General features: G+C 49.3%; 1 protein-coding gene across 2 annotated transcripts; it reads right to left on the bottom strand.

The window, feature by feature from the left end:
• Positions 1-2,943: 2,943 nt before the first annotated feature.
• LOC102068063 (carboxypeptidase A2) lies at positions 2,944-11,465 on the bottom strand. Of its 2 annotated transcripts, XM_074540344.1 has the most exons (12): positions 11,353-11,465; positions 11,178-11,265; positions 10,240-10,321; positions 8,848-8,982; positions 7,921-8,019; positions 7,369-7,467; positions 7,140-7,241; positions 5,295-5,405; positions 4,894-4,984; positions 4,256-4,455; positions 3,471-3,555; positions 2,944-3,226 (listed from the first exon to the last, which is right to left on the bottom strand). In XM_074540344.1, exons 2-12 carry the CDS (start codon positions 11,240-11,242, stop codon positions 3,039-3,041), a joined length of 1,257 nt encoding a protein of 418 aa, XP_074396445.1. In that variant the 5' UTR covers positions 11,243-11,265; positions 11,353-11,465; the 3' UTR covers positions 2,944-3,038. The 2 variants fall into 2 exon arrangements, with proteins under 2 accessions (XP_074396445.1, XP_026654917.2); XM_026799116.2 differs by having other exon boundaries at positions 11,178-11,424.
• Between the last annotated feature and the right edge of the window lie 3,115 nt (positions 11,466-14,580).

The raw sequence follows: 14,580 nt of genomic DNA, 5'->3' as shown, positions 1-14,580 counted from the left end.
ATAAAATGTGAGATATATTATTCAAATAATTCATCAAACCATTCCCAGGAGTGGGGTCACTTGCTGGTGGATGAAATCTCACTTCAAAGCAGGTGGAAGTCGTGGAGCTCCGAGGTGCACAAGGACGTTCAGCTGGGGTAATGCTCAGACAGAAAGGCTCATTTTTGTGCAGAAAATGAATTATTTTTATGTTTTCAGTGTAAGCAGGGGCTGTGAGCAGCTGTCCCTGAGTGGGGCTGTCCGTGAGGTCAGTTTGTCAGAGGTGTCTTTGTTCCCCAGGTAAAGCAGTGCCTTTGTTCTGCAGCTCACAGCAGGGCCTTTGTTGGGCCTTATCTGTGCTGCCTGAGCTCCCACCGTGCTTGTCAGGGATGCTCTGGGTTCCTGGGCTGTGTTCCCAGGCTGGCAGGCACCTCCCAGGGCAGCTCTCAGAGCTGACATCCTCTGACCGAGGTTTTCTCCATGCAATCGGGGGGTTCTGGCTGCACCAGGAGCAGGAGCTGCCCTGGGAAGGTGTTGGGGTTGTTGCTGAGGGGGTTCCAGGATCGTGGCGTGGTTGAGGTGGGAAGGGACCACAGGATGTCTGTGTCCAATGCCTGGGGAGGGGCGTGGGCAGCTCTGGGGACCCACCAGGGCCCTCCTTGCTGGATCTTGGGGTCTCTCCAGAGATGGAGGCAGCACGGCCCCGCTGGCACCAGGTCCTGCTGCTTCTCCTCCTGGTGTGTGGAGAGCCTGGTCCAAGCATGGCTTAAAGAAAGAGGCCATGAAGGGATTCAGCTGAGGGAAAGATAGAGGCCTGCTGTAAAGCAGCCTTTCCCAGGCTTGATCCTGTAAATAATTAAGGTTCTCAGCCACCTTTTATATAAACAACAAGATTCTCAGACCGTTTCCTCAAAAACAAGCAATATTCTGTCCTTGGCTGCTCTGGGAACAGATGACCATTCTGAGAACAGATATGAAGGTTTTGAGAACTTTTCATATCATGGTGAGAACACTGATCTTGGTTTCAATAAACAAACTTCAGGTATTGTAAACAAAAGGAGGAGCTGAAGTTTTCTCTACAGCCTATCGGGGGCTCAGATTTTGCAATATGCATGAAGTGAATTAACACTGTTATAAAAAGTGCCTGGTTGATCAATACATTGGAGTCAGATGCTGACCAACAAAGGTGGGTCGCTCCCTTCACTTCAGCACTGGTGAAAAGCATTTCCTGGTGTCCCTGCTGGCTCTCCCTCATTCCAGGTGAGGCTGTTGGCTCTCCCATCACTCTCTGTGGGGAAGAGCTTGGGTTCCAGCCCTGGATGAGCTCTCCTCACCCCCACCAGGCACTTCGGGAGGAGGGGACAGGGGCCCTCGAGCCCTGCATGGTTGGAATGAGCTTCCACAGCAGGACAAGGTGGCAGTTCCACACTCCCAGCCGAGGCTCCTCAGGCCCTGCAGCTCCTGCTCTGGGGACAAGAGCTCCTCCAGGTCCAAGAGCCAGCTGTGTCCCTGTCCCTGGGATTTACCATCAGTGGATTTCAGTCACTGGGCAGAGGATGGGATTTTGGAAACTGGGTCAGTTTGGGAAGCAGTGCCACTGGATAAGGCCATGAGCAAAGGGGACAGGGACACAAGGGCAGCACTGGCTGCCCCAAGCATGGCTTTGCTTTCCAAACCAGCTGCTTTTAACCCAAACCCAGCGCCCTGGGCCGCTTCCCTCAGCTGCACCTTCCCCTTTTCCTGCCAGCAGCTCCGTGCCCGGGTCCGCAGGGTTTTATCGGACACATCAGCGCTGTTTGCTCTCCTGCCAGCCTCCGAGGGTGAGTAACTCACCAGCTGCTGGGGGGTCACAAGACACCAAGATAAACCTGTTAGACTCGATAATCACCACAGCAGCAGCAGCCAGAGCTAATCTCTGATCCTTCAGGGCCTCCTGAGCTCTTTGCTCTTAATCCCCAAGAAATTTGCAGGATGGAAATGGAACCAGGGGCTCCTGAGGGGCTGGGTGCTGGATCAGGGGAGATGTCCTCCCACCTCCATCTTCCCTCCAACCTTGTCCACTGGGAACACGTGGGAGAGAGAAAAGGGGCAGCCAAATATATGGGGGTGTACATTTGAGGACAGTGGTCAGGGCCCTGGCAGGGTCCTGAGGCTCGTTAAGGGAAATTAAATTCCTTTAATTAGTTCCATAGCCTGGATTAGGGTGGTTAACACCAGGCCCTCTGCACCAGCCCCTTCAGCCTGGAGAAGGCTCCAGGGAGAGCTTCCAGCACATTCCAGGGGCTCCAGGAGAGCTGCAGAGGGACTGGGGACAAGGCCTGCAGGGACAGCACCCAGGGAATGGCTCCCACTGCCAGAGGGCAGCCATGGGTGGCATCTTGGCAATGAGCAATTCCTGCCTGGGCTGGCATTGCCAGAGCAGCTGGGGCTGCCCCTGATCCCTGCAGTGCCCAAGGCCAGGCTGGAGCAGCCTGGGATGGTGGGCTTGGAATGGGATGGGCTTGAAGGGCCCTTCCCACCCAAACCATTCTGGCATTTGGGACACTCAGAATCCATCCCCAGGGGTTTTTATGGAAGTTGGGGATGGCAAAGGGAAGGGAGACCCTTCCTGGAGTGCTGAGATTGCCAGTGAAGCCCCCAGAGCCCAAAATCCCTTCCTGGAGAGGAGTCGGGGTGGGGATGGATCCAATGCCAGGCTGGGAGAGCTGGGAATGGAGGGAATTCCCTGGAGAGGGAGCCTGGGCTGGGATTTTGGGAAGGGATTCCCAGAGCAGCTGGGGCTGCCCCTGATCCCTGCAGTGCCCAAGGCCAGGCTGGGCACTGGGGCTGGAGCAGCCTGGCACAGTGGAAGGTGTCCCTGCCATGGCAGGGTGGCACTGGATGGTGGGCAGGGAGGGTTGTGGCCCAAAATCTCCTCAGGGATGTGTCACACACAAGGAACACGTGCCAAACACCACAGGGGGGGTGAACAGGGGTTTATTCAGCCCTTTCTATCACAACAGCCATCAATCACGGAGGATTTCTGAGCTGTGCTGCAGAGCTGAGTCCCAGCCCAGCTCTCAGGAGGACTTGTTCTTCACGTGCTCCATGATTTTCATCAGGCCCAGCCAGGTCTCCTTGGCAGCAGGGATGATCTGGTTGGCGGGCAGCAGGAACCCGTAACGCCCCGTGTCCCTCAGCTCGAAGGCAAAGGAATATTTGATGCCGTTGTCGTAGCTCCAGTCAATGCTGCCCCCACTGGCTTGGTCTGGAAGGGAAAGGGAGATGGTCCAGAGGGGGAGCAGAGCAATGCTGGAGCTCTGTTGTTCTGCTGGTGGTGTTTTGGGGGACAAGGATGAGGTTTGGATGGAAAGGATGAGGTTTGGATGGGAACGCTCAGGGGTGACGTGGGACCGGCGGTGTCACTGCACAGGGACACTGTGGCTTCCAGCAGGGACACTCCCTGTGGGGAGGACAGGGATTGGTGTCCTGGGACAGCCCTAAATACTCACAGATGGTGCTGCAAATGGGGCCCACTTGGAAGGTGGTGCCATAGAGGGAGCGGATGGAATTGGCAGCAGCTCTTCCCAGAGATTCCTGCAGGGGAGGAGATGAAGGGAAAGTCAGGAAGAAGCCACGGTTCCTGAGATTCAACACTGGGATTTCACCAGAAATCTCCAATCTGCTTTGGAGGTGATTCACACCACCAGCAGCCACAGCTCCCACAGCATTTCTGGGAGGTGCCACTGCAGGTGAGGTAACTCCCAGCAGGTTCTGTAAGTGCTCATCCAGCGTTTATCTCACTGCCTTGTCAAGGGAAGGCTCAAGAGATACCAGAAATTCCCAAGGCAGCTGGAATCCCATAATACTCCAAGGTCAACTTTGTGCTCACTTCAACTTGCGTAATGGGGGCTGGATGGAAAACAGAGCTGGGTTCTTTGGGAAGGGGGGAAAAGGCAACAAATTGCCACAGGGGAACTGCATTTAGGGATTAGGACAAAAAAATCCCCGTGAGATTAAGGAAACTTTGGGATGAGCTTGAAAAACAATTCATCTTTAGAAATATCAAAACAATCCAAATTCAGAGTGAAATTGGCTCTGCCTCCAAAGCCCTTTCAGCACAGGGTTAGAACAGAGACCTCCAGAGGCCTCTCCCATTGGAATGATGGCTGTGAGACCCACACTGCCTCAGAGATATTATTCCAGCTGCGGTGCTGTCATCAGGGAAGAGCAAGGAAAGCACAGAGAGGCAGTGGCACAGAAGAGAGGAAGGTAAAACCAAGTCCTGCTGTCTCACCAGCTCAGCATAATCATCTGGCCTGGTGCATTTGTATCCATAGGGATACATCAGCAGCTGGGAGTAACTGTGGAGGGTCAGGAAGGCCTTGAAGTTTCCGTGGTTCTTGATGAAGTCGACAACAGATTTCACCTCCACCTCGGAGTTGGCGCTGGGCCCGTGGTAGGAGTCAGAGCAGGGGCTGTTGCTGGCTCCAGGACCTGGGGGTGCAAGGAGGGAACGGAGCCTGAGGGGGGAATTCCTGGCAGGTCAGGGCAGGCCCCACACAGCTGGGCCTTGCTAAGGACAAGCAAGGCCTCAAACGCTGATAAATGCTCAAACAGAGTGTGAATGCTCAAGGAATGCACTTTGAGATGATGTAGGCTGGAACAGGCTGCCCAGCAACCCAGGAATCCACATTCCTGGGGGTATTCTGTGGTTGGATGGGGCTGGGAACAACCTGGGATAATGAAAGGTGGCTTTGCCCATGGCAGGGAGTGGAACTAAATCATGTTTTGGGTCCTTCCAACCCAAACCAGTCTGTGATTCCATAATTCCATGATGCTGCCTCACCCAGGGTGATGAATCCCCTTTATAAAAGCAGCTGCTGGTTCTGTGTGACAGGATCCAGAATCCAGAATCCAGAATCCTTATCCTACCTCCAAAACCTGCATCCCAGTTCCTGTTGGGGTCGACTCCGACGCAGACGCTGCCAGGAATCTTGGAGCGGGTTTTCCTCCACATGCGGTTCTGCAACAGAGAAATGCTCAAAAAGGAGCAAATCTGGGTGCTGGCACCAAAACTGCTCCCCATCCATGGGGGATTGAGCCTAGCCATGACCCCAAGAGTATTTCTGACTGCCAAGATGGGCCAATGGTCAACAATCAAATGTATTTACTAAAAATGGGTATTTACAGTGGGTTAGACAAATGATGAGGATCTTTGTCTGCCCAACTCTTTGGTAACTCCTCTCACAGCATTAAGACTTTCAGAGCCCACTCCCCTCATATTTATTATTTCTTTGGAATCTCACTGAGCTCAAAGAGCTGAGCTGACCCACCGAGGTGTGAGTGTACACAAATCCATCAGGGTTGGCCACTGGCAGCAGGAAAAGATCCATCTTGTCCAGCAGGGAGGTGATGGACTCATCTGTTCCATAGTCAGAGGCAATCTAGGCAGAGACAGAGCACACCCTGCTTAGCAGAGTCATTCCCTCCCAGATGTTCATTCCCTCTTTGTTTGGGGCACAGCAAAGGCTGGAATTTGGGGCAGGGAAATACAAACATCCATTATCTGTGGGCCATAACTCTTCCTTGTGGAGTGAGCAGAGAATCTATTATTTTATTCTGAAGACAGGAGGTCTTTAGAATAAAATGGAAGAGGATAACAAAATTTCCTCCTCGTTGTCCCAGAGGACAGGTCAAGGCTGGCTCTAAGACTGAGATGGAAGAGCCAGGTTGGGAATTCTCAGCTGTGCTGCACTGACAGAGCCCAGGGAGCTTTTGGACAACGCTCTTGGGCACAGGGTGGATTTTGGGGATGGTTCTGTGCATGGCCAGGAGTTGGACTCCATGATCCTGGTGGGTCCCTTCCAACTCAGCTTATTCTGTGATCCTGTGCCTTCTCTGGTGGCTCAGTCACTTCCAGCAGGATTTAAATCCTCATTTACAGAGAGCTGGAGGCCTGGGCATTTTGTGGAAGGAAACCAACCCCACTGCATTGCTCTGGGTGAGCAGAGCAAAGCAGCAAAACAACCTCAAAGCCTTTGGTTATCTGTGTAACAATTTCACCTGAACCACTGCATTGTGTCTGCCTAAACTCAGCTGTTCTAACAGGACAGAGGTTCCAGTTCCAGCAGCCACCACAACTTCGTGTGACAATTATATCTGAACCACTGCATTCTGTCTGCCCAAACTCAGCTGTTCTAACAGGACAGAGGTTCCCAATTCCAGGCTGAGGCAGCCACCACATCTTTGTGTAACAATTATATCTGAACCACTGCATTGTGTCTGCCCAAACTCAGCAGCTCCAGGTTGAGGCAGCCACCACAACTTTGTGTAACAATTTCAGCTGAACCACTGCATTCTATCTGCCTAAACTCAGCTGTTCTAACAGGACAGAGGTTCCAGTTCCAGGCTGAGGCAGCCACCACATCTTCAATTTCACCTGAACCACTGCATTCTGTCTGCCCAAACTCAGCTGTTCTAACAGGACAGAGTGTCCCAATTCCAGGTTGAAGCAGCCACCACAATTTCATGTAACAATTTCACCTGAACCACTGCGTTCTGTCTGCCTAAAATCAGCTGTTCTAACAGGACAGAGTGTCCCAATTCCAGGTTGAAGCAGCCACCACAATTTCATGTAACAATTTCACCTGAACCACTGCGTTCTGTCTGCCTAAAATCAGCTGTTCTAACAGGACAGAGTGTCCCAATTCCAGGTTGAAGCAGCCACCACAATTTCATGTAACAATTTCACCTGAACCACTGCGTTCTGTCTGCCTAAAATCAGCTGTTCTAACAGGACAGAGTGTCCCAATTCCAGGTTGAAGCAGCCACCACAATTTCATGTAACAATTTCACCTGAACCACTGCATTGTGTCTGCCCAAACTCAGCTGTTCTAACAGGACAGAGGTTCCCAGTTCCAGCAGCCACCACAACTTCGTGTAACAATTTCACCTGAACCACTGCATTCTGACTGCCCAAACTCAGCTGTTCTAACAGGACAAAGTTTCCAAGTTCCAGGCTGAGGCAGCGACCGCATCCCCAGGGAGTCAGCTGCTTTAGGGAGGTGAAATGACTGAACACCCAGAGGGGTGATATGCTGTAAAAGAGCAGGGTGATATGCTCTGAAAGAGCAGCAAGCAGTGCCCAGAGGGGCCCAGGACGAGTCCCAGTGCAGAACCTTGTTGGCGATCCACAGGGCGCTGGCCTGCGTGACCCACTCGCGGGAATGGATGCCGGCGTCGAGCCAGATGGCCGGGCGGTTGGAGCCTCCGGTGCTGAACTGGGGAGCAAACACAGCATCTCAGGGCCTGGCACCTCTCAGCCCAGCACAGCCCAGAACAGGCTGGGGTGCCCTGGCCTGAGCTGTCGTTCACCCCTTTGGAGCCATTCCGTGGTGTTTGTTGTACCTTCAGGACGTACAGAGGCCGCTTCTCGTAGGATTCCCCGATCTGGATCTTCTCCACAAAGCTGTACTCAGATGCAAGCTGGTCCAGTTCTGCATTAATCTGAAATGCAAGGCCATGAGGACATGAACATCACCTCTGAGGACATCAATATCACATTTATGTGCTCTACCATTGGTTGCAAAGCTCATCCCGTTCCACCCCCCTTCCACACCTTCCACTACCCCAGGTTGCTCCAGCCTGGCCTTGGACACTCCCAAGGATGGGGAAGCCACAGCTCTATTTCTTTTTAGTTATTTATTTCCCACTTTCAAGATCCCTTTATGTCTCTTTCTTTGGAAGGATGGGTTTTGACAGAGTCTGCAGGAGAGTTTATGGAATTTTGATCAGCGCTGGCTGATTGTTCTGAGCACAAAATTAATACTGCACAAAACAAACCCACGCGCCAGAAAAAGCTGCAAGGACATTTTAGATGCTAAGATAGGGTGGTGAATTGAAGACAGCATGCAAAAAGACCAGAAAAAAATCAGAATACTCTTCCCCTGAGGTACTCACATCCTCCAGAGTGTGGTAAGCACCAAAGTCGAAGCTGCTGGTGCTGCGCTGCCTTTGGGCACTCTCGGCCATGTCCTGCCTTTCTTTATCCAGAACATCCTAAAATAACATTCAAATGGTGAGAAATCAATGAAAAGGCAGTGAGTTCATGCTGGTTCAGGTGTCCTTTGGGGATTACAGCCCATGAGGAAATGCCAGATTAGTGCCCAGGTGGGTGATCTGTATCCATAACCACTCTGCAGAGTTTACTGACTCATCAGTAACTTCAGTGTTGGGATTCCTTTTTTTATTACAGTGACTTTAGGAGGTCACTGGGTGAGAGAAGAACGAGAATCTTGTTTTTTGATTAGAAGGCTTGATTTATTGATATATAATATATAATACATTATAACTATACTAAAAAGAATAAAGAGAGAGCTTGCAGAGACTGCTAAGCTGAGAATAAAATAGAAGGAATTTAAAAACAAGAGAGTTCTCTGTCCCTGTGCTCCAGAGAGCTTGCCCTGTGGTTGGCCCTTAATTGTACACATGGAACATGAACCAATCTCAGGTGCATCCTATTGCATTCTACAGCAGCTGATAATCATTGCATACATTCTCCTGCTGGGGCCTCAGCTTCCCAGAAAATGAAAATGCCCCAAAAAAAGGATTTCTATGAAAAAATGTCTGCGACAGATTCCCACATGTCTGGGGTGAAAAGCCCACGTGTAATCCCTCAGGGCTGTCAGAAGAGCCCTGTGGAGTTCACTGATGTCCCCACTCAGAGAACACCACAGCCATCCATGGATTCTTTGAGGAATAATCCACAGCCGACAAAACTGAGGGGAGGATCCCACGGGAAACAGAGTGTGGGGAAGTGGGAGTGAGGCCAAATCGCCAGTCAGTGTTCCCAAAAGGTGTAAGAAAAGATAAGAAATAGGTGCCCACCTGCAGGTCTTCAATCAGGATGGAATACTGAATGCCCTGGGACTCCAGGAAGGCTTTCACTGACTGGACACTGGCAGCAGGAATTCTCACATCCACAGGGAGGGCAGGGGCAGAGGGGTTGATCCAGAAATCCAGCTGGGCAGGGAAAGGAAAATGGATGTGGTTTGGGGAAGGCATCCTGCAAGCAGCTCTGGCAGAGTTTTAGAAAAGCTGATTTTCTCCCCAGGCCAGCTGTCCCTGCAGAGAGGAGCCCTGCAATGCTCCAGTCCCTGTGGCCTCGCCACAACCTTGCATCAGTTCTGATAACTCAATAAAATAACAAATAACGAGGCCCTGAGTCAGTTTTTCACTGACTTCTGGGCTTTGGTCACACAAACAAGAGGAAGTTTTAATTGTCTCTGATGACTGTTTTATTATTCTCTCTTTTACTAGAAATAATTTCAAGAAAAACTCCATATTCCAGTCTTAGGTAATATGAAACCCATTGTTTTCATTTCTCCATATTCCAGTCTTAGGTAATATGAAACTCATTGTTCTCATTTCTCCTTTTCTCTTTCCTTTGGTAGGACTTTTCTAAATTTTAATTTCTAAATTATTCATAATATATTTTTTAAGATTTTTTAAAATTATGTTAAAAATTCTCACCAATGGCAATAAGAGTAATAACCTGGAATTTTACATTGTGTTTTCCTGGTTCAATACAGTGTAGACCAACTAATAAATTCCTTCCATAACTCTAGGAGACAAAATATTGCCATTCCCACTGGAAAAACAAGTCTTTCAACACTGAGATGAAGATCTAACAATTCAAATATGATGTAAAACCAGTAGGGGAAAAAAAAAAAAAATTCTGGCCCTCCTGAACTCTGAGCTGGTACTCGAACTTGCAGGTCAAATTTAAAGTGTTGAGAGAATAAATCAATAAAAAATATTTATTTATTATTCATTACATAATTATTAAATAATAATTATTACTGTTGTTTTTATATATGAAAAAGAATTAATTTTAAAATAATTTAATAAAATAATTAATTTTAAATTAACTTTAATTAATTCTTAATTAATTTTTAATTAATTTATTAATTAATTTTAAAATAATAAAATTATTTTATATTTATTTAAAATAATAATAATTAATAATAATCAAAATATTATATTAATTATATATATTTTATTATATATATTTATATATTTTATTAATTATATATATTTTTATTAATAATTAAAATATAATAATAATTAAAAATATTATTTATTATTTATAAATAAATACAAATATTTATGGCAGCTGCCCCAGGGTGATGGGAACCTTCCAAATGAGATGCAGATTCACAGCCTGACCTGTTGAGAATGAGATGCAAATTCAAAAATGCCTCTGGTGCCATGACCCACCTGCAGGTGTTGCAGCGATTCCAGGAGCTGCAGCTGCTTGACCTCCTCCTCATTTTTGGTCTTGATCCGGAGAACCTGGTGCCTGCAATAAATCAGCATTTTCAGAAGCGCTCTCAGGTTCTGAAATTCAGCCTGGCGAATTCACCACAGCTGCTGAGGAATGGAATAAGCAGAATTCAGCTCAGGATTAAACGAAAAATAGCCCCTGAAAACACCCCCTCCTGGCTTTATAAATCCACTCCTTTTGGGACATTATTTATATTTTTTTTTTATTCTTCATCCTCAAACCTTCATGCACAGATTTACTCACTGGAATCCGGTGCTCCCTTCCTGCACCTCGGGAATTATCCAGTAGGATTTCATAATCTTTAATGATTAAAGCTCTTCCAAGGTCAGGGAGGCTGTGAGGAAATACCTTGTGGGATAATTTTTGCAATGCAACGTAAAGAGAAACCTTCAGAATTTAATGGTTGGAAATCGGGATTTTAAATGCTTAGAAAGAAGGAAAGAAGAGGAAGAAGGAGAAATAAGAAATTTGGGAAGGAAAGGGAAAGTGGTGAACTTTCTGCTGTGAGGTGAGGACAGGTTCTGGTCTTTCAGCTCTGCTTTTGCAGTGAGGTTGAACTCAAGCCAAAATGAAGCCTTGGATGAGCAGGAATTGAGGAGCTGACTCTGAGCTGGACCTTTCTCCTCAGAAAACCCAAACCAAAGCCAAGAAAAGTTCCCTCAAACGCCACAACAGCAAAGCAAGGAGAACAATCACTCACAAAACCCAAACAAACAAATGTGCCCCGAGCAGATTTGGTGAGGGTGAGACCAGGAAAAGAGGTCTCACCCTCACAAAACAAAACAAGAGGACACCAGCCCTAAGTGAAAGGTTTTCCACAAAAGTGGAACTCAGCCCTAAGTGAAAGGTTTTCCACAAAAGTGGAACTCACCCCACGAAGGTTTCCAGGCACAGGGAAGCCCCGAGGAGGGCACTGAAGATCAAAATCAGCTTCATGTTTGCCGCAAGTCCAGCCGGGCCTGGCGAGGGGCGATTTATACAGAGCTTTATTTCTCAGATCAAACACATCTGATAGCACCTATCACTCCATGTGACCGAGTTCTCACATTTATCACAGCCTTCAAGGCCACCAGCAGGCTGATTTCACCTCCAAAAAAATATTTTCCACTGACACATGCAGACCGGGGGGGGGAGGAGGAGTCGGTCCCAAAGCTCTGACCACAAAAATGTGAGTGTTCTTTGGAAAACAGGGACAGACTGAACTCATCCAGCTCTCGCTGGGGGCAGGAGCTGTGCCAGCCCACGCTTGGTTGGCATTTTGAGGTGTTCCAAGGGAGGTTTGAGGAGTTGTTATCCCCGTGGGAGGCAGAGTCCTGCCCGAGCTTCGGGGATTTTCTCCCGTGGGAAGGCCCAGCTGTGGCTGTCCCACAGCTGCAGGTGCACACAGGGATAAACTGCTGGATAAACTCTGTGTTTACCCAAACCTAAAGGATTCTGAGAACAGCCAGGAGCTGCCCCTGCTGGCACACCTGGGGAGCAGAGAGAGGGGAGAGGTTCAGCTGCTCTATCCACCTCAGGGGAACGAGGAAAGGAATTCCCAGAGGAAAGGAATTCCCAGAGAAAAGCAATTCCCAGAGGAAACGTTTAATGAAGATCTCATTTGTATCTCAGCACCTCCCGAGGAGTCTCCTCTCAGCCCCACTCCCACCGCTCCTCCTCAGGTGTCCTGTTGCGTTCACAGCCCTTTGTTGCAGGTTTTTGGGAACGAAGGGAGCCCCAGGCAGGGATTAGTCCTGTTTTGGCCTGCAGGATTGAGTCATGGTGTAGCTGCTGTGTCTTGGGGGCACAGCAGAGCTGCTCTGCTCTCTATGGTGTAACCAGACCCAGTCCCTGGGGAAAAAGATCTGCACTCCCTCAGCTTAAACCAAAAAATAAAAATTTATCCCCAGAGACAGGAGCCATCACAGGCATTTCCTGTGTCTGGAACTGCAGCAGGAGCTGTGGTGGGAGTCAAGCCCCAGCTGCAGCTTCCAGACTCCAATATTTCATAAGGATCAGCTGACTGCCCACAGGACCTGCCGCGGCTCACTCTTTGCAAACAGGAAGGAGGGATTTAATCTGGGGCAAAATTAGAGCTCGTTTCATTACTCATGCTGCATCCCACGTGGCTCTAAGGGCTGCCAAGAAACCCTGCCAAACCTGATGGCAGGATCCAGAGTATCCCAACGAGCTCTGAGTGCCCTGATCAGCATCCTCTGGGGCCTCCACCCACGGCATTTCCTCTAAATCCACACCTTGGGCTCATCCCTCAACCCCTGGGTCCCCAGGGATGACCATGAGGTTCCAAAGGGGCTGGAGATCAGCCCTGAGCCATGGGCAGCCATGAAATTGGAGTGAACCCAGAGGAACCCATGGAGCTGCTGAGGTCCCTTCCCACCCCAACTGCTCGGGGATTCTGGGATTTGGGACACTCAGAAACCATCCTGAGGGATTTTTATGGAAAATGGGGAGAGAAGAGAGAGGAGAAGGGAAGGGAGACTCTTCATGAGAGACCCTTCATGATTTGCTGAGATTCCCAGTGAAGCCCCTGGGTCTGTGAATGTCTTGGAGAGGAGATGGATCCAATGTCAGGGTGGGAGAGCTGGGAATGTTCCCCTGGAGCAGGGAGGGATCTGAGAGAGCTGGGAATGTTCCCTGGAGCAGGGAGGGATCTGAGAGAGCTGGGAATGTTCCCTGGAGCAGGGAGGGATCTGAGAGAGCTGGGAATGTTCCCTGGAGCAGGGAGGGATCCAGGGAGAGCTGGGAATGTTCCCTGGAGCAGGGAGGGATCCAGGCAGAGCTGCCAGCACAGGGCAGGGCCTGCAGGGCTCCAGGAGAGCTGCAGAGGGACCGGGGACAAGGCCTGCAGGGACAGCACCCAGGGAATGGCTCCCACTGCCAGAGGGCAGCCATGGGTGGCATCTTGGCAATGAGCAATTCCATCCCTGGAGTGTCCAAGGCCAGGCTGGGACAATTGAAGGGCTGGAGCCAGGTGGGTTTTGAGGTCCCTTCCCACCCAAACCATTCTGGGGTTTTCAGAGGCTGCAAACCCCCAGGGAGCAGCAGGAGGCAGGGGTGGCCCAGCAGGGCAGGGGAGAAGGGAGCTCACCAGCAGCAGCAGAGCAGGTCTGGTGGCACTGAGCAGCTCCTCCACGGGCAGGATGTCCCCAAGGTCCCCCCTGAGCCCAGCGCAGCTCAAACAAACCCCAAAGAACTGGGCTGAGGCTCAGAGCAGCTCCCGAGTGGGTGTGTGGGTGAGGCGGGCAGGGCTCTCCCATCCCGCTGCCCTGCACAGCTCTGCTGTCACCCTGTGACTCAGGGACAGCCTGGGCACACCTGGGCCACACAAAGGTCAGTCAGTGCCAGCTGCCAAACCCCCTCCTCACACAAAACCCCTCACTGGTACAGATTTTCACTGAGAGGCACCACAATAGATACAAGCCCCCAGCAACAAAAAATAGAAAAGCCCCGAAAATCACTAAATTTCAGTGGGGTCAGTCCATTTCTGTAAAATCCAGACCCTTTTGTTGCTGCTGCCTGAAATGATGCAAACCAAGATCCAGTGCTGTAGCCTCTCCTGTCATCTTTAGGGAAAAAAATCCCAGAAACTTTTCACCTTTACATAGAAATATTTCACTGGCATGGCAAAGGGCTCCACTGGCAGCTCATCCCCGGTATAATCAGAGTTAATTGGCTATAACGCCAATTTATTTTGGATTACTGATGGGGGAATTATTATTTCTGTAAATGAGGGATTGCCTCCATGTCCCCAATCCCCCTTGGAAATGCCCTGGATAAGGAATGAGCAGGGATTTCAGTATGTGCTTCACCACTTGTGCACTGAGAATTCATTTTGGAAGCAGAGCCCGTTTTTTTGATGTTTCTGGAAAATCTTTAGGCTTTATATCAGGAAAATCTGAGGCTTTATGTCAGTGGAATTACCCTGGCTGCAATGGAACCATGTATTTCCAAGTCATTTTTCCATAAATTAGGAAATCCAGACCCTCAAACTGGGAGGGTTATCCTCACACAGCCCTTTCCATTTACAGCATTTCAGAGCAGAAATATGAAGTTACACCTGGACAAAAATTTGAAGTCATGCATGTGTTGGAAATGATACAACTTTCCTAATTTTTAATTGGTCATTTTAAATAATTAAGAGCAGCACCCACTTTTAAAGCACTAATAAAGCTTCTCCACAGACATTTATTATTATTTTGATAATGAAATAATCAAATAAGTTTGTTAAAATGAACCCTGACAAACTTCAATGAACAGACTCAAAGAATTTGAAG

Source organism: Zonotrichia albicollis, chromosome 4 (assembly GCF_047830755.1).
Source record: "Zonotrichia albicollis isolate bZonAlb1 chromosome 4, bZonAlb1.hap1, whole genome shotgun sequence".
NCBI classification, from domain to species: domain Eukaryota; kingdom Metazoa; phylum Chordata; class Aves; order Passeriformes; family Passerellidae; genus Zonotrichia; species Zonotrichia albicollis.
Note: the sequence above shows the minus strand (reverse complement) of the source record. Positions and strands in the feature narration are given on the sequence as shown.

What these genes read in the sequence shown, in the direction of transcription:
- LOC102068063 (XM_074540344.1), bottom strand. Translation starts at nt 11,242, where the DNA reads ATGAAGCTGATTTTGATCTTCAGTGCCCTCCTCGGGGCTTCCCTGTGC. An exon ending in CTTACCACACTCTGGAGGAT is followed by an intron (nt 7,468 to 7,920) that starts GTGAGTACCTCA and finishes CTTGCATTTCAG; the next exon opens with ATTAATGCAGAACTGGACCA. An exon ending in TTGTGTACACTCACACCTCG is followed by an intron (nt 4,985 to 5,294) that starts GTGGGTCAGCTC and finishes TCTCTGTTGCAG; the next exon opens with AACCGCATGTGGAGGAAAAC.